The following is a 16519-nucleotide window of genomic DNA, read 5'->3' as shown; positions in this document are numbered from 1 at the left end:
CTCTTCTTCCAGAGAGGATCTGGTCAGCTTCTCAGGATCCAAAATGCACAGGACCACCAGGATAAAAATCACAGAGCTGAACCCTCACTTGATGTGCGCTTTGTGCGGAGGCTACTTCATCGATGCCACAACCATTGTGGAATGCCTACACTCTTGTAAGTTTTAAAACCATATCTGGAAACTCCTGAGGATTAGTGGGATACGTGCCTCATCCCTGGGCTCTCTTTTCAGAGCTGTTGAAAGATGCAGAACAATAACCACCCCCCCCCAGCATATGAAAAGGGCATTGTAAGGGGGGGGAAAGTACAGAGAACCGCCCCCTTGCATCAGAAGTAGCTCCTTCCCAAGTAGCGATGGAAGCGAGGGCTCTGAGGAAGCTAGTGAGGGAATGGAGAGAGAGGGCCAGGGCTCCAGCAACATGAGAGAGCCCCGGCCACACAGGAGTGAGGAAAGGGAGGGGGAGAAGGGAAAAAGTGAAAGCCTGGAGCGTAGACCCCTTCCTCCGGTTCTGGAATTACGCAGGAGAAAGAGAGGGAGGAGATTCACTGTCCCGAGGCTTCTATGTTGGAGAAGGTCACGTGGGGGGGGGGGCAGTGCCGGATTCTGCATTGGACTGAGCAGATATGTTGTACATACCCAGCTCACTGTAAATAGCCTGCACTAATAAAAACTGCTGAAAGACAAGCATGCGGAGCGTTGTTACTCTAGAGTAGTCGCAAGAACCTCTGACAGGCATTTTCCTCACTATCGACTGCCCCCTCAGCCACCTGCCACTAGGGCATTTCTCCCCAAAAGTCCAGGCAGTGGCAAGACACGGGCGTTACCTGAGACCATCAAGCCCTGGAATTTTGGCACTCCATGTGGCTTCCTAAGTTCAGTTCTGTCAGTCTTGTGAGGTTTTGCCTCGTGGTAGGACCAGCCATGGCTGTTGTCCGCCGTGTCGTAAATCTCCCACTGTGGTGACTTTGTCCTCCCACCCCTGTTGCCTTCTTTTCAGTCTGCAAAACCTGCATCGTCCGTTACCTGGAGACGAACAAATACTGCCCGATGTGCGATGTCCAAGTGCATAAAACAAGGCCACTCCTCAGCATCAGGTATGTCATATTCATTTATATGTCAGCTGGGGCGGATATCTGTGTCAGGCAAGTAGCCGAGCGATGTGCTCATGTCACCTTGAAAATTTCAGGGCGGGGGGGAGGAAAGGTTCCTTGGCTCGCCCTAGCTGGCACCCCTGCAGCCAAGGATGGGTTCATATGGATGGGAGCAGCATGTAGCGGCTAGAGCAGGGGTCAGCAACCTTTTTCAGCCATGGGCTGGTCCGCCGTCCCTCAGACCATGTGGTGGGCTGGACTATCTTTTGAAAAAAATATGAATGAATTCCTATGCCCCACAAATAACCCAGAGATGCATTTTAAATAAAAGCACACATTCTACTCATGTAAAAACACCAGACAGGCCCCACAAATAACCCAGAGATGCATTTTAAATAAAAGGACACATTCTACTCATGTAAAAACACCAGACAGGCCCCACAAATAACCCAGAGATGCATTTTAAATAAAAGCACACATTCTACTCATGTAAAAACACCAGACAGGCCCCACAAATAACCCAGAGATGCATTTTTAATAAAAGGACACATTCTACTCATGTAAAAACATGCTGATTCCCGGACCGTCCATGGGCCAGATTGAGAAGGTGATTGGGACGCATCCACGCCCCGGGCCTTAGGTTGCCTACCCCTGGGCTAGAGCCTGTCCTGTAATGTCTGTAACTCTGTGGAGAGGTTGTCCCTTGGAGCCAAAGAGACTTGCACAGAGCTAGGCAAAACCTGACGGTTAGCTTGAACCGCCGGTGAGGGCAAAAGCAGGTCACCTGGTGTTATTGGGACAGGTGATTGCCAGGTGGGTAGCTCCACCTGCCTATCAAATTTGGCACACAGGAAGCTGTTGGACTGTGCTGAAATGGCAAAACTGACCGGAAAGCTCAGGAACCAAGAAGATCAAAACTTCAATAAGGAATGGGGAAGATGTATAACTTAATCTAGGAGACCACTGTAAGCAGATGAAAACATTAGCCTGATTCTAATAATGCTTGTAATGCAGCAAATACTATGGGCAACATGGAGAGATATAAAATTTGGATTATGAAATAATATGCAGTTGAGAAGGTGTACAATAGGGCCCATGGAGGGGAAGGTGGGAAGTCCAGAGATTTGGAGAAATCTCTAGATATGGATATGCAATTTGGATTGTTATAATTCTACATTTGTAAAATCAAATAAAAATTATTATTATTATTTTTTAAAATTGGCATGCAGGGTGTGAGGGAGTTAAGAGTCCAGCCTGCTGGCAAGATCCATTTCCTCCCTAGCGAACCCACAACACACCCTGTCTTATTAGGATTCAGCCTCAGTTTTTTGACACGCACCTAGCCTGTCACTGCTTTCAGGCACTGATCCAATACATGCACAGCCTAACGTGGCTGTGTTTCTCTATCTGGCGACGAATGGCTGCGTTTCTGTATGGCAAAGCTGCAGTGCTAATTAATGGGCCCCGATAATGTCTTCGGACCACAGTCTTTGGACCACAGATGAGCAACCTATTGAAGAAGCTCTAAGAACTATTAAATCTGAGTATGATTGTGGTTTATGATGTATCGATCCATTTGTCTTGGAGCTCTTGCATTAACCTCCTGCCCGAGGCATGCACGCGTTTCCCAATTCTGCGTCAATTTAAACCCGCCGTGCGCCACAAAGAGCCTGCCTCTAATGCAAGATTATAATGCAGAATATTTGCACACGTTCCCCGATTTTGCACAATTTATCCAGCTTTTGCAAGTCGGAAAGAGAGCCAATCGGCTATGAGGCCCACCCCCATCGCCAGCTCTCCTGTCTTTGTGGCTTTACCTTTCTTTTTTTTTGATGAAACGTTTCTTTTCCAAAACTAAGCCCGCCCAGCAATGCTTGGCTTTGAAGTGGTTATCCGGCTGCTTCCTTGTTAGTCTGGATTTTGGGGGAAGCCAGACGCACCTTACTGAACTCTGCAGATTGTTGGCATAGAAACCAAGAAGGCGACTTCTCACAGATGCATCTCTCCGGTTGTATTTTTAGCTCCTGCGCTGTGCAAATTAATTTCTCTAGTAACACTTCAGGCGTTCTGCAAAATATTTACAAGCCGAGCTCCCACCAGTCTCTCCTCGGGGGCCCCCCAAACATCCATGTGCCTAGACGCATGCATGCATGCGCCCACCCATCCACCCGGCAGATGTGAGCTGCCAGTGCAAAGAGGCATGCGAGAGGGGAGAAAACGCACCAGGTTAAAAGTGCAGTGAAATGTCACTGGGGTTTAGCGACTCCATGGCAAGACCGCAGTCTCTGATTGATTTCAAATGTGCCACGGAGAGCAGGTGTACTGGGTATATTAGTTGTGATTTCCTCTCCAGCTTCCCTGAATGTCCCCAATCTCCAAGTAGTTTTATGATTTTTAGGGAGGATTTTTAAAAAGCCATGTGTATGCCTCAATGCTGGAGCACACGGCAGTATTTTACTTTACCTCCGTTTAAGTACTCAATTGGTTCCAGGGTGCCATTCACTCCCCGAAAAGTACTTAAACTGAGTGCCGATAGCGTGTGTGTGCAAAGCACTGATAGAGCGCTTCTGTGCATGCGTTGAACCGCTCAGATCGCTTCTGCGCATGCGTGCGTCGCGGAACCCGGAAATAAACACTTCTGGGTCCGCGGAGTACTTAAACTGAAAGTACTCAAACCGGAGCTTTCTCAAACCGAGGTATGGCTGTATTTCACAAGGAAACTGACAAGGCACTGATCGGTGAAGCAGGTATGTTTCACTGCTATATGCAAGCGGGTTGCTTTGATGTTCTGCTAGGGGCAGAATGGCCTCGGCCCAGTATACTTGAAGGAGCATCTCCACCCTCCTTCGTTCAGCCTGGACACTGAGGTCCAGCTCTGAGGGCCTTCTGAAGGTTCCCTCATTGCAAGAAGTGAGGTTATAGGGAACCAGGCAGAGGGCCTTCTCGGTAGTGGCGCCCGGCCTGTGGAACACCCTCCCATCAGATGTCAAGGAAATAAACAACTAATTGACTTTTAGAAGAAATCTGAAGGCAGCCCTGTTAGGGAAGCTTTTAACATTTGATGAATTACAGTGGTACCTCGGGTTACAAATGCTTCAGGTTACAAACGCTTCAGGTTACAAACTCCGCTAACCCAGAAATAGTATCTCAGGTTAAGAACTTTGCTTCAGGATGAGAACAGAAATCGTGCTCCGGCGGCACGGCGGCAGCAGGAGGCCCCATTAGCTAAAGTGGTGCTTCAGGTTAAGAACAGTTTCAGGTTAAGAGGAGACCTCCGGAACGAATTAAGTTCTTAACCAGAGGTACCACTGTATTGTATTTTAATATTTTGCTGAAAGCTGGCCAGAGTGGCTGGGGAAACCCAGCCAGATGTGCAGGGTATAAATAATAATTAATATATTATTATTATTATTATTATTATTATTATTATTATTATTATTATGGATTGGAAGAATGGGGTGGGTTTGCAGCAGTATGGCAAAGTGCATTGACTCAGTGGTTCAGGGTTGGTCTTCCCTTCCCACCAATGTTTTCTTAGAATGTTTGCATTTTTTTGGGGGGGGGGAAGGCTTTTAATATTTTATTTTACCAGGCCCCTTGGTTGCAACAGGTGGCTTCAGGGCTCTGTTGTGGAGACCTGACTCGTCACCCTTTGTAGCAGCTCAGGAATAACAGGGTGTCCTGGATCTCTTAAGTGTCTTATTGACTCAAGCAAATATAATGGCTTTCCTTGTAACCTAGCTGCCAGTCACGCAGCCCTCGGACAAAGCTTGTTTTCATTAGCTTGGCCATCAATCACAAAACAAAGTCAATATGCATGTGTAATAAATAACATGACCAAATTGGATTGGTAGGGGGTGCGAAGATTGTGACGCTGTAAATTAAAACGAACGCTGCCTGGTATATATACACCTAAGCAGAGCCTTTTAAATCAAACTCTGCATGCTGTTCTACACAGAAATAATTGTGTGTTGCCTCCCTTACCCCCAGTAAATCCAAATTCAGAAGGGTTTTGACACATTTATATGTTTCATCAATAGATCAAAGCAGCAGTATTGCAACACTGGAACTGTGCGTAAAATGAAATCAAAACTTGGTGCCAAGAACACCTGAACTCCGGCACCCCTGCCCATTATGTGTCTTGTAACAAGTTTTCATTATGTGCTTATTTTGCATAATTGTTTTCTCATGGCAGGGAGGGGTGAACTCTGAATCTCCCTGACTGGCTGGTATGGGGTGTGGGCTGGGCTGTAAGTTCCATTACCATGAAGAAAAAGCTTTGGCTAAAGTGTAGGTCAAGACTGGGAAACTTGTAGCTTTTGTTGATAGCCACTCTCTTAACTGATGTGCTGAAATATTCAGTTCTGAATTTGGTCCTGAATTGGCTGCATGAGAGATGCTGGGGCTCAAGACTTATCTTCGAAAGTTAGGCACACTTCTGTTCTCTTGGCACTAAAATAATAATACAGTGGTACCTCAGTTTATGAACACAATTGGTTCCGGAAGTCTGTTCATAAACTGAAGCGTTCATAAACTGAAGCAAACTTTCCCATTGAAAGTAATGGAAAATGGATTAATCCGTTCCAGACGGGTCCGCGGAGTACTTAAACTGAAGCGTTCATAAACTGAAGCATGGGTGTAATTGGTTCCGGAAGTCTGTTCATAAACTGAAGCGTTCATAAACTGAAGCGAACTTTCCCATTGAAAGTAATGGAAAATGAATTAATCCGTTCCAGGTGGGTCCGTGGCGTTCATAAACCGAAAATTCATAAACCGAGGTGTTCATAAACCGAGGTTCCACTGTAATAATAATAAAATTTTGCAGCAAGTGTTGGAACACCCTAAGTCCGATTAAGCAACAGAGATAGCGAGCGCTGTGTTTTGAAATGTCAAGTCTCTTCTTCCTGCCATTGCTGCAATGCCTCCTGTTCAATTTGCGGAGGGGATTGCGCTAGAGTAGCTATTCATTTTAATAAGCCGTATCGTGGGGCTGGGGCAAGAGAGGCTTGCTCTATGTTTTTGTTGTTATCAACAGCAAAAATGAATTTGAATCGGGATTTTAATATTCTCCCCCACTTTCCCCCTTGCAATTGACCATTGCTAACCCATCTTTTCCTCCTCATGTTTCAGATCAGATAAAACCCTACAGGACATAGTCTACAAGCTGGTACCAGGACTTTTCAAAGGTGTGAATGTGTTCTGATTTTGTGGCTGTTTTTCTGTTTTGTTTTTAAGAAGTTGCTTCCGTTGACTTTGATGCAGTTAGAAAAAGAAGCCATCTGATTATTTTATAGGGCTGACGAACAGTATACGAACAGTATATAAATAACTTGAGCCAAATATTCAACTATAATATTATAGTTGGGCCAAATATTCAACTATAGTATTACTTCATTAAGTAATACAAATAGTCTTCAAAACTATGGCTGTTGTGCCTTTGGTCCTAATGCAAATTTAATTCCAGTTCTTTTATTTGTTTTCCGTTCAGTCAGCGATTTAAAATGTATGAATAATTATTTGATAGCGTGTTGCTAAACATGAATGCATTTATTTATTCACTGTGATGTGTAGACCCACCTGCAGAATAAGTGAAAGATAAAAATGCTAATAAATGAATTAACTGTTTGCTTTTGCCTGCAGATGAAATGAAGAGGCGACGTGATTTCTACGCAGCATACCCTCTGGCAGATGGTATGGGGTCTCTCTCATGAATTTCCCTCCTACATGTCAACAGTGATGCATTAAAAAAAAACCAACCCCACAAAAAGGTGTGATCTTTATTTTTTCTCTGTTTCTTCCTCTCCTCTCAATTGCTTGCTTGTCTAGTTCCTAATGGATCCAATGAAGACCGGGGAGAAGTTTCGGAACAGGAGAAAGGGAACCTGTCAGACGATGAAATTGTCAGCTTATCCATAGAGTTCTATGAAGGAATCAGGTAATATAGAAAAAAAATATGAGAGGAATAATTTCACTTAATTTTCTTAATTTGCCCTGGGTTGTTTTTTTCCCCTACACATATATTTTAACAAATTTTATATACCGTATTTTTCGCTCCATAAGACACACTTTTTTCCTCCTAAAAAGTAAGAGGAAATGTCTGTGCGTCTTATGGAGCGAATGCATGGTCCCTGGAGCCAAATTGCCCAGGGGTGAAAAGCAAAGCAGATCGTGCTTTTTTTTTTTAAGAAAGAGCTAAAGGTTAACAAGAGGGAATGAGGGTGTTTAAAGGAACCCGCTCAGCAGCTGATTGCAAGAGATCGGGGGGGGGGGAGATAAGAGACGCTAGCTCCCTTCCCGTCCCCCTCCCCTTGCCCAGGCCTCCATTGTTGTGTTTCCTCAGCTGACATGTGACTGGCTGATTAGATTCATAGCTGCCAAGTACCCCGTTTTCCCCGGGAAACCCCCGTTTTTACTTACCTTTTCCCGGTGGTCCCCCGTATCACTTCGTCTCTCATTTTCCTCCGTTATTTTCTCCTGCCGGAGGCCATTTTTTTCCTTTCTGATTTGCCCTTCTATGGGCACCAAAAATGGCCGCCGCTGGCTTCAAAAGTCGCATCTACGCATGTCCGGAAGTGCATAGACGCAACTTCCAGTGTCCCATAGAAGGGCAAAACGACACCGGAAGTTACGTCGACGCAACTTCCGGTGTCACACGGCTGCCGGTCCCAGATTCTGCAGTCCGGGACTTGGAAGGTAAGATTAGATTATCTGTCTGTAAACTGTAGAAATGGCTCCCTTTCCTTTCCTAAGGAAGCTGCAGAACTGTGAGTTGAACCCCATAAAACAGGATTTTTTTCCCTTTGCAAGGTAAGCTCAACAACTTTGAGCTGATCCTCAAAAATGGAGCTTTCCCCCTTTGCAAAAAAGCTGCACAACTTTGAGCTGATGCTCAAAAAAATGGAGCTTTCCCCCTATGCAAAAAAACCTGCACAATAGTGAGCTGATCCTCCCCAAAACGGGGCTTTCCCCATTTGCAAAAGAAGCTGCACAACTTTGAGCTGATGCTCAAAAAAATTAGGTGCGTCTTTTGGTCAGGTGCGTCTTATGGAGCGAAAAATACGGTATTTATGCTTGGTTAATGTTTTGAAAGAATGTATGCCTTACATGCACACACTTATGTACAGTTGTACCTTGGTTGTCGAACAAATTCTGTTCCGGAAGTCCGTTCTACTTCCGAAAACATTCAAAAACCAAGGCGCGGCTTCTGATTGGCTGCAGGAGCTTCCTGTACTCAATTGGAAGCCGTCCGTGTCAGCTATTCAGCCATTTGGCTTCCAAAAAAAGTTCACAAACTGGAACACTCGCTTCTGGGTTTGCGGCGTTCAGGAGCCAAAACGTTCGAGTTGCAAGGCGTTTGACAACCAAGGTACGACTGTATATTAATTGTATTTGTGGTGTAACATTACGTTTTGGCATTATATATGTCACCATGAGCATTCTTACTGAAAATGCGATGGATACATATGATTTAATAATAAACAAGTCTAGGCCCGTGCAGGGAACAATCAACGTTTTCATAATGTGATATTGCTTTTCGTTTGCTTGCTTGCTTGTTTGTTACATCATACAATAAGAAGGATGTGGCCAGGACAAAGAGGAGGAAACTTTGCTACTGAAAGACAGTATAGGAATCGTATGTGTGTGCATGTATGTATTATAATCCCCCAGGGTAGATGTAGTCTATCTGCACTATACTACTGTTGAACGATATTGCTGATGAAAACATGATTTTAATAGGCTGCGCAATGGAGATCAAGTGCAAACGCACATTGCAATAGTGGTGTGCATCTGATTTGCCCCGCACCCACCAGGAGACGGAATCGCCCTTGTTGTTTAAAAATCTTGTTGGGTGAGGTTAGGCTTAGGGAACACGTGCTGCAAATTAATTAATTTATTCCCTTACATCAGTGTTTCTCAACCTTTTTTGGGCCAAGGCACACTTGTTCCATGAAAAAAATCACAAGGCACACCACCATTAAAAAAGTTAAAAAAATTAACTCTGTGCCGCCCTATATTGACTATATAATTATGACTGTAAGAAACACTTGCCAATTGCTGTGTTGGTTGCAATCTCCTGTAATAAGGCTTCACAAGCCGCTGATTTCTCTGCCAGCACAATCCTTTGCTCAGCAAGGTGGTGGCTGTTGAGAGCTGCGCTCGCTCCGCGTCGTGACCCGGCCGGCTTCCTTTCCGGCGGGTTAGTGTTGGCTATTGGCGGCCGCCAGGCACGTGACAATGCAAATCGCCCTTCTCGTCGTCGCACGTCGCGGCACACCAGCCAGCGTCTCGCGGCACACTAGTGTGCCACGGAACAGCGGTTGAGAAACGCTGCCTTACAGCCTACACTTCTGTATTGCTCAGTCAGCGTTGTTCTTTGGACAGTTTACAATGAAGGCTAAAACCAAAATACAGTGGTACAGAATGCGTTCTGGGATTCCATTCGGCTCCCGGAACCATTTGAAAACCAAAATGCTGCTTCTGATTGGCTGCAGGATATGTTCGGCTTCTGAAAATTATTCAAAAACCCCAACGCTCACTTCAGGGTTTTGATTGCTTGGTAGCTGATTTCTTCGGGAGCCAAGGTGTTCAGCTTCCAAGGTACGACTGTACAGAACAATACCTATCACAGACAGGGCCGGTGTGTCCATTTAGTCGAACTAGGCAGTTGCCTAGAGCGCGTAAATGGAGGGGGCGCAAAACCCCCGTGCCGCCGCCGCCATCCCACGGCGTGCGCTCGCACTCCTCCCGCCTATGGAGGAGCAACGAGTGAGCGATGGGCGCTGTTGCAGCCGCCGCCGCTGTTCGCTCGCTGAAGAGCTCACAGTGTCCCCTCCATAGGCAGGAGGCGCGTGAGCCAAAATGAGAGCTCAGCGCCCTCCCGCCTATGGATGGGACACAGGATCGCCAGCGGCGTCATGTCGCATGTGCGGGGGTGGGGCGCCAGAAGGTGATTTTGCCTAGGGCGCAAAAAGCCCTAGCACTGGCGCTGATCACAGAATAATAATAAAAAGAGCAATATGAAAACAAAAGAGAAACAGCAACAGAGAATCAACAGTGTAGAAGACCTAAGGAGCTCAAACACTTTCTAAAGGCTCAGTGGCACAGAATGTTGGTTGAATGAGGGAGCTGCTGGTGGTGGTGGAAACTGACAGCAGAGCAGGAAAGGGGACAGAGGGAGGAAGGGAGACACAGAGATAAAACAGAAAGAACTATCTCATTGTCTGGAGAGGTCCTTTTCTGTTTCGTTCTGAGAAGTTATTGTAAAATATAGCTGGAGAAGGAAGTCAAACCTACCCCCAGAAATACTGGAGAACTCCAAGAATTTTTTTAAAATGTGGCTGGTACTAGTGCCCAACAACCTGCGCTCTTCAAATATTAGCAGAAAGAGAAGAAGCCCTGCTCTTTCTGAGTTCTAGTTTAGTGTCAAGCAACATTTTTTTATTATAAAAACAAACACCCTACCGATACAAATTCCCAAGCAGGCTGGAAGTGATTGTTGCTGGGAAAGAATCCTATTCCAACCATATCTGGAGGAGAGGGGGGGCACACAGGTGTGCTCAAGTTGCGCTGCCAAGCTGCTCACCTGATAACAGCACTGCAGAAGCAGTGAGTGAGGTTGGGGCTGTGCAGGTGCAACAGCAAAGCCAGTCTGGAGCCCAGGTAAGTTGCAGCAACACTGCCGACAGGAGGAGGGCTCTGCCCCAGTGTACTGGCTGCTCCTGGGACCTTGCTTTTGATTGTGATCTTCCACATATGGCTGAAGTGTGCAGAAATAACCCAAGTTCTGGACCCACAGAGGCCTGGATAATCTGGGTCGTGCCCTTGTGTGTGCGTTTTTTTTATTAATTTCCCCTATTTCTCTCTCTCTCTCTCTCTCAGAGAAGAAAACAAAGGGACTGTTGAGAATGGGAACATGGAGAAAGACAAGGTGAGCTATGTAGCTTCTGTCTACCTGTATACCCTTGAACAATGCTTTAGAAATGTGGGAGAATCCCATGCGCCCTCCATCCCCTCAAATTAAAGCCAGCAGCATTGAATTCATAAAACAAGAGGTTATGGGGCTGCCTGGAAGCCGTGTCCTGTGAGCTGGGATCCCAGAGTTGTGCCATAGATGGTGATCTCTAAAGTGAGAGGTGCAGGGGCTCGAGGTGGTTGTCCTCCAACTGGGAGGCCCTTTCCTTTAATATTTCATATTTAGGAGCCAATTGCAAGGCACCCCAATCTTAATTGGGATCTTTATGTGCTCTGGGCTTAAATCATGATGAATCAAGTTAGCGCTCAAGGCCTCAAAAGCCCCCCTACACCGCCTCCTCTTGCTTCCCACCTCCAACCTTTCTGCTCAATTCATATTTCAATTTTCCTTTCTATTTAGTCCATGTTTCTTTCCTTCCTGCTTTCACCTTTGCTGTGTCCCTTTCCCTGTTTCTTTGGCTGTGCTCGGATAGACTCCAACTTTCTCTTTTCCTCTTTTTAAATTTTGGATTCTCCTTCCCCCCTCCCCGGATGTTGTGCTTTCCCTCCCCCCTCCAACAGTATATGGATTGCAAGGGTGTCCTTTGCCTGTGACCTCTGACCCTTCCTAGACTCCTCCCCCTGCTCCCCCCCCCCGTAGCCTTGCCTTTTGGCAGATTTGCAGCTGCTTCAATACATATTTCAACGACTCAGCCCGCTCCGGCTGCCCAGCCCTCTCCCAATAAAACCTTTTCTCTCACTTTCTCTCTCTCTCTCTCTCCCTCCCCTCCCTCCCTCCCTCCCTTTCTCTCTCATATTCCTCCCTAGAAGAACAGCATGAGATTCCTCCGCTGCCCTGCCGCTATGACGATCATGCACCTGGCTAAGTTCCTCCGCAACAAGATGGATGTTCCCAGCAAATACAAAGTGAGTTGCTATCAAATGCTTCCACACTTTCCCTGGGCCAAGGTTGATGCTGCATGTTCAAAACTTCCTGACAGTAAGAGCTGTTCGGCAGTGGAATTTGCTACCAAGGAGTGTGGTGGAGTCTCCTTCTTTGGAGGTCTTTAAGCAGAGGCTTGACAGGCATATGTCAAGAATGCTTTGATGGTGTTTCCTGCTTGGCAGGGGGTTGGACTGGATGGCCCTTGTGGTCTCTTCCAACTCTATGATTCTATGATTCTATGAAAACTATTTGCACATCAAGAAAGCTCCAGTTCCACACTCATGATAAAATAAGCAAAGAGCAAAATGTGCAGATCTACCTGCGTTTTAAGTGTGCATGCTTTCTCCCTGCTGAAGAACTGACTTCACTCCGAAGGCTTATACAGTGGTACCTCTACTTATGATTTAATGCGTTCCGAACGCACATTCGTAAGTCGGAAAAATTTGTAAGTCGAATCCCATAGGAATGCACTGGGAGAAAAAATCCGTAAGTCGAAGCAACCCTATCTAAAAATTCGTAAGTAGAAAAAATCCTATCTAAACTGCATCCAAGAGGGCGGACGGAGCTCCATTCGTAAGTAGAAACATTCGTAAGTAGAGTTATTCGCAAGTACCACTGTATAGTTTTTTTTAGCAACAGAAGTTTGCCAAATTCTGTACCAAGCCAACTGTGCAGATTGAGAAAACGTGTCTCTGTTTGCTTGCTCTGTGTAATTTATTTTACTTCTAGTCAGGGGAAGGGACAGATGCTTTCAAGCCTTTCTTCACAGCTTAAGAGCTAAAAATTTGCTTCAAACAAACAAACAAACAAACAAACATGAAGATGCTCAGGAGCCTTTGGACCTGTAAAAGGGTAAAATAGTATATAAAAGAGTATATAATCTATAATGAATTTTTTAAAAAAATGTTTGAAAGTACTTTCCCCAAAAAAACAGAGTCCTTTTTGCTGGGGATAATTCAGACAGAAATTCCCAGGTGTCAAAAAAAGGTTATTTATGTAAGCCACTACTGCGGCCCGTGTTTTGTTAGCCCCCAAATGGAAAATGAGCGAGGTCCCAACTAAAGAAGGATGGAAACTTAAACTGATGGAATATGTGCAGCTTGTGGACCTAACACATAGAATAAGAGAACAAGAAGAACATATGTTTAGAGAAATTTGGAAAATGCTTACTGAATATATGGAGGGAAATTGTGTACACTTGAAAACATTGGCAGCATTAAGATAAGCTCAACAGTGTAAATAAGTTTTGATTGATATAATAATGGAACACCGATTGGTATAGTTTTTTGTAAAACATGCAGGGATTTATGATACGCAGAATGAACCATGGAAAGAGAAGGGAAGTCACTGATATTTTAAGATGGTTTAAATGAGTATTCTAAATTGTAAAACAGAAAATCAAAAAGTGTGTGTGTGTGTGTGTGTGTGTGTGTGTGTGTGTGTGTGTGTGTGTGTATGATGCTTAGGAGACTTAAATCTGTGTCCAAATTAACCTGTGCCTGCCTTGTAATTCAGAATTTCTTTAATTGTGTTATTAAATCTGTTAGGTGGAAGTTCTCTATGAAGATGAACCTCTGAAGGAATACTATACCCTAATGGACATAACTTATATCTATCCTTGGCGACGGGTGAGTGAGTAGAGAGAAGCGACCCCCGAGGGTCATCTAGCCCAGCCATAGCTGCCAAGTCTCCCATATTCTCCGGGAAACCCCCGTTTTTCTAGCTGTTCTCAGCTGAAAAAACAGATTTTTTTTGTTTCCCCCCTGGTTTATTCTGGCGCGGCGGCCCTTTTGGAACTGGGGGGAGCATGCCCAGAAGCGACTTTTGATGCAGCTCTGCCCAGTTCCAAAATGGCTGCAGTGCGACTTCTGGCGCGGTGGCCATTTTGGAACTGGGCAAAGCAGCATCAAAAGTCGCTTCTGAGCATGCTCCGCCCAGTTCCAAAATGGCGGCAGCGCTACTTCCGGTCGTCTACTTCCGGTCCGGTCCCTTATTTCTCCCACAGCAACTTGGTAGGTATGAGCCCAGCTCCTTGCAATGCAGGAATCTCAACTAGATCATACATGACAGGTGGCCACAGGAAGCTGCCTTGTCCCGAGTCAGACCGTTGGTTCATTTAGTTCAGTGTTGTCAGCACTGACATAGCAGCATCTCCAGTGAAAGACTCTTGTCTGAAACCCCAGAGAGCCGCTGTACCTTCGTATAGACCAGCGTTACCCAAACGTGGGTCTCCAGCTGTTTTTGGACTACAACTCCCATCATCCTTAGCTAGCAGGACCAGTGGTCAGGGATGATGGGCACTGTAGTCCAAAAACAGCTGGAGACCAAAGTTTGGGGAAAAACGCTCGTATAGACAGAGCAGGATGGACCAACGGCCTCATTCATGGTAAGGCAGCTTCCTGTAGATTCATAAGAGACAAAGGAAAGCAGAGGAAATTTGAGTTGCGACCCAAGTTGGCTCAAGGTCTGAGACGGAACTCATCTGATAATAAGGAGCAAGTGCATCTTCTGTTCAGAAACCTACCAAGTGGGATGGAAGGGCACGTCTTGTTTGTTACATCTTAAAACAACAATGAAAACAAATGCCAAATCAGCACTCGGGATTTAGGAGTTTGTAAGAAAAGAAAAGAAAATGTCACGTTGGCCCTCATATCTGGAGGAAGAAGTTGGAGCAGAGGAAAAGAAAGTTTGGGTTTTTAAAAATGTTATTAAGGTTTATAGAGGGGGAAAAAACCACTTGATATTGTCCCTTTTTTTAAACCAAGATTTTTATATAAATGCAATAAAAACACAAAAAAGGTGTGTGGGAGGAACAGGAGGAGTACGTCCAATTCTTCATCTGTCCGCTATATAAAAAGAATAGTCACTTCGTCCAATCCAATGTAACACTTGACAAAGCCACTTTCTATAATCAAACATTATCTTCAGTCGTCAAATACAGATGCTGTTATTTCATTTTGTTTTTTACGCAAACAGTCTATGAGAGGTTTCCAATCTTTTATTTTTATTTTATCAACATCTTTATTGAACAAGTTCAAAAAGTACATGATTATATGTGCGGTAAACATGATGAGACATGAATAAAAGAGAGAAAGAGAAATAGCGCCCGTGTAGAAGGGAAAATAAAGGGGGGGAGGGGGGAAACCCAAAACTCTATGCTTTACAAAGTTGTTATTGTACTTTACCAGATCTTGACCTATTACAGTATTTGCAAGAATGGATTCCAAATATCATTGAATTGGTCCATGGCAAGTCTGCGTTTATATGCAAGTTGTTCATTTGTTGCGAGTTTGTAGAAGTCTTCAATCCAATTATAGAAGGTTTCCAATCTTTAACAAATGTTAACAGTGACATTTCTCTGGTTAAACATGTCAGTTTTTGCCCTCTGGGCTAAGTCCCCATTAGTTTAAACAGCCATTTCCCCATCTATGTCTCCTTCCATCTTGGTGCATATAAAAAAGGGGGTTTAAAGGGGTGTAAAATGGTTGCAGCTAAGCTGTGAAGAGGATGAAATGTTACGTCTATGCTCTCCCTCTGCAGAATGGCCCTCTCCCTCTGAAATACCGTGTCCAGCCGGCCTGCAAGAGGCTAAAACTCTCCTCCCAGCTCCCCAACTCTGAATGCACCAACACCAGCGGCGCGTCAGAATGCGAGTCCGTCAGCGACAAGGCGAACAGTCCGGCCACCTTGCCGGCCACCACTTCCTCTTCGTTGCCAAGCCCTGCCACCCCTTCCCACGGCTCGCCCAGCTCCAACACCACCACGGTGAGCATCCCCGCCAACCCTGCGCCTGGGACCATGCTCAACGGCACCTCGAACTGCCACCAGATGCAACCCTTGGCCAGCAGGGGGCGCAAGGCAATGGTAAATGGCGGCCCCAGCATGTCGGCTTTGACTTAAAGGGACGGGACACCTTTTCCTTTTTCTTCCTTCTCCTTGGCTGGATCTCGAGTTTTATAAATAAGTATATTATGTGTAGATAAGGGCAGTGGAGGGGTGGAGTGGGTGGCGGGTGGGGAAATTATACATACTTATTTTCTATCAATCGACCTGATTTAATTTAAGAAGACAAAAAGGCAAAAAGAGAGAAAAAAATCCGATGTGTCCTCCCCCTTTTTTTAATTTTAAAAAAGCAAAAAAAAAAAAAAGTGCTCCTGTAACTGCATGATGTCATCTGTGTTAAAGCGGCAGCCCCTTCCTGTTAAAAACTGTTTTTTTATTTGTGCCGTCTGTTTGTAGTCAAATTTTAATGCACAGTCCCTGAGAGAGAAAAACGCACAGTCCCGAATCAAGCAGGCTTCCTGTCTTAGAAGCACATGTGGCTTTCTCAAGCTTTCTTCATCCTTTGACCGAAGCCTCTCCCCTTATGCGCTGTCATGGAATCTGGTTCCCTCCCAGTGTTCCTGGACTTCAACTCCCATGAGCCCTAACCAGCATGGGCTGAGGGAAAGGGACAATGGGAGTTTTAGTCCAACACCATTTAGAGGGCGCCAAGTTGAGGAAGGCAAGACGCCCTCCCCCTTCGGCACCC

At 45.4% G+C, this 16519-nt stretch overlaps 1 protein-coding gene across 4 annotated transcripts in view; it reads left to right on the top strand.

Annotated features, from left to right (window-relative positions):
• The window catches only part of PCGF2 (polycomb group ring finger 2), a 39922-nt gene extending 23750 nt beyond the window's left edge, over positions 1 to 16172 (top strand). For 3 of the 4 annotated variants that reach the window (XM_035137248.2, XM_035137247.2, XM_035137249.2), the window contains exons 2-10: positions 13 to 155; positions 998 to 1094; positions 6222 to 6277; positions 6732 to 6782; positions 6918 to 7026; positions 10971 to 11019; positions 11871 to 11969; positions 13536 to 13616; positions 15529 to 16172. In XM_035137248.2, the coding sequence (XP_034993139.1) occupies positions 44 to 155; positions 998 to 1094; positions 6222 to 6277; positions 6732 to 6782; positions 6918 to 7026; positions 10971 to 11019; positions 11871 to 11969; positions 13536 to 13616; positions 15529 to 15888 (1014 nt within the window). In that variant the 5' untranslated portion in view covers positions 13 to 43 and the 3' untranslated portion in view covers positions 15889 to 16172. The remainder of the gene's footprint in view (positions 1 to 12; positions 156 to 997; positions 1095 to 6221; positions 6278 to 6731; positions 6783 to 6917; positions 7027 to 10970; positions 11020 to 11870; positions 11970 to 13535; positions 13617 to 15528) is intronic. The other variant, XM_035137250.2, reaches the window with a different exon arrangement.
• The last annotated feature ends 347 nt before the right edge of the window (positions 16173 to 16519 follow it).

The sequence above is a fragment of the Zootoca vivipara genome, chromosome 13 (genome assembly GCF_963506605.1).
Source record: "Zootoca vivipara chromosome 13, rZooViv1.1, whole genome shotgun sequence".
NCBI classification, from domain to species: domain Eukaryota; kingdom Metazoa; phylum Chordata; class Lepidosauria; order Squamata; family Lacertidae; genus Zootoca; species Zootoca vivipara.
The sequence above is the reverse complement of the archived record's forward strand: the minus strand, read 5'-3'. Positions and strand labels throughout refer to the sequence as shown.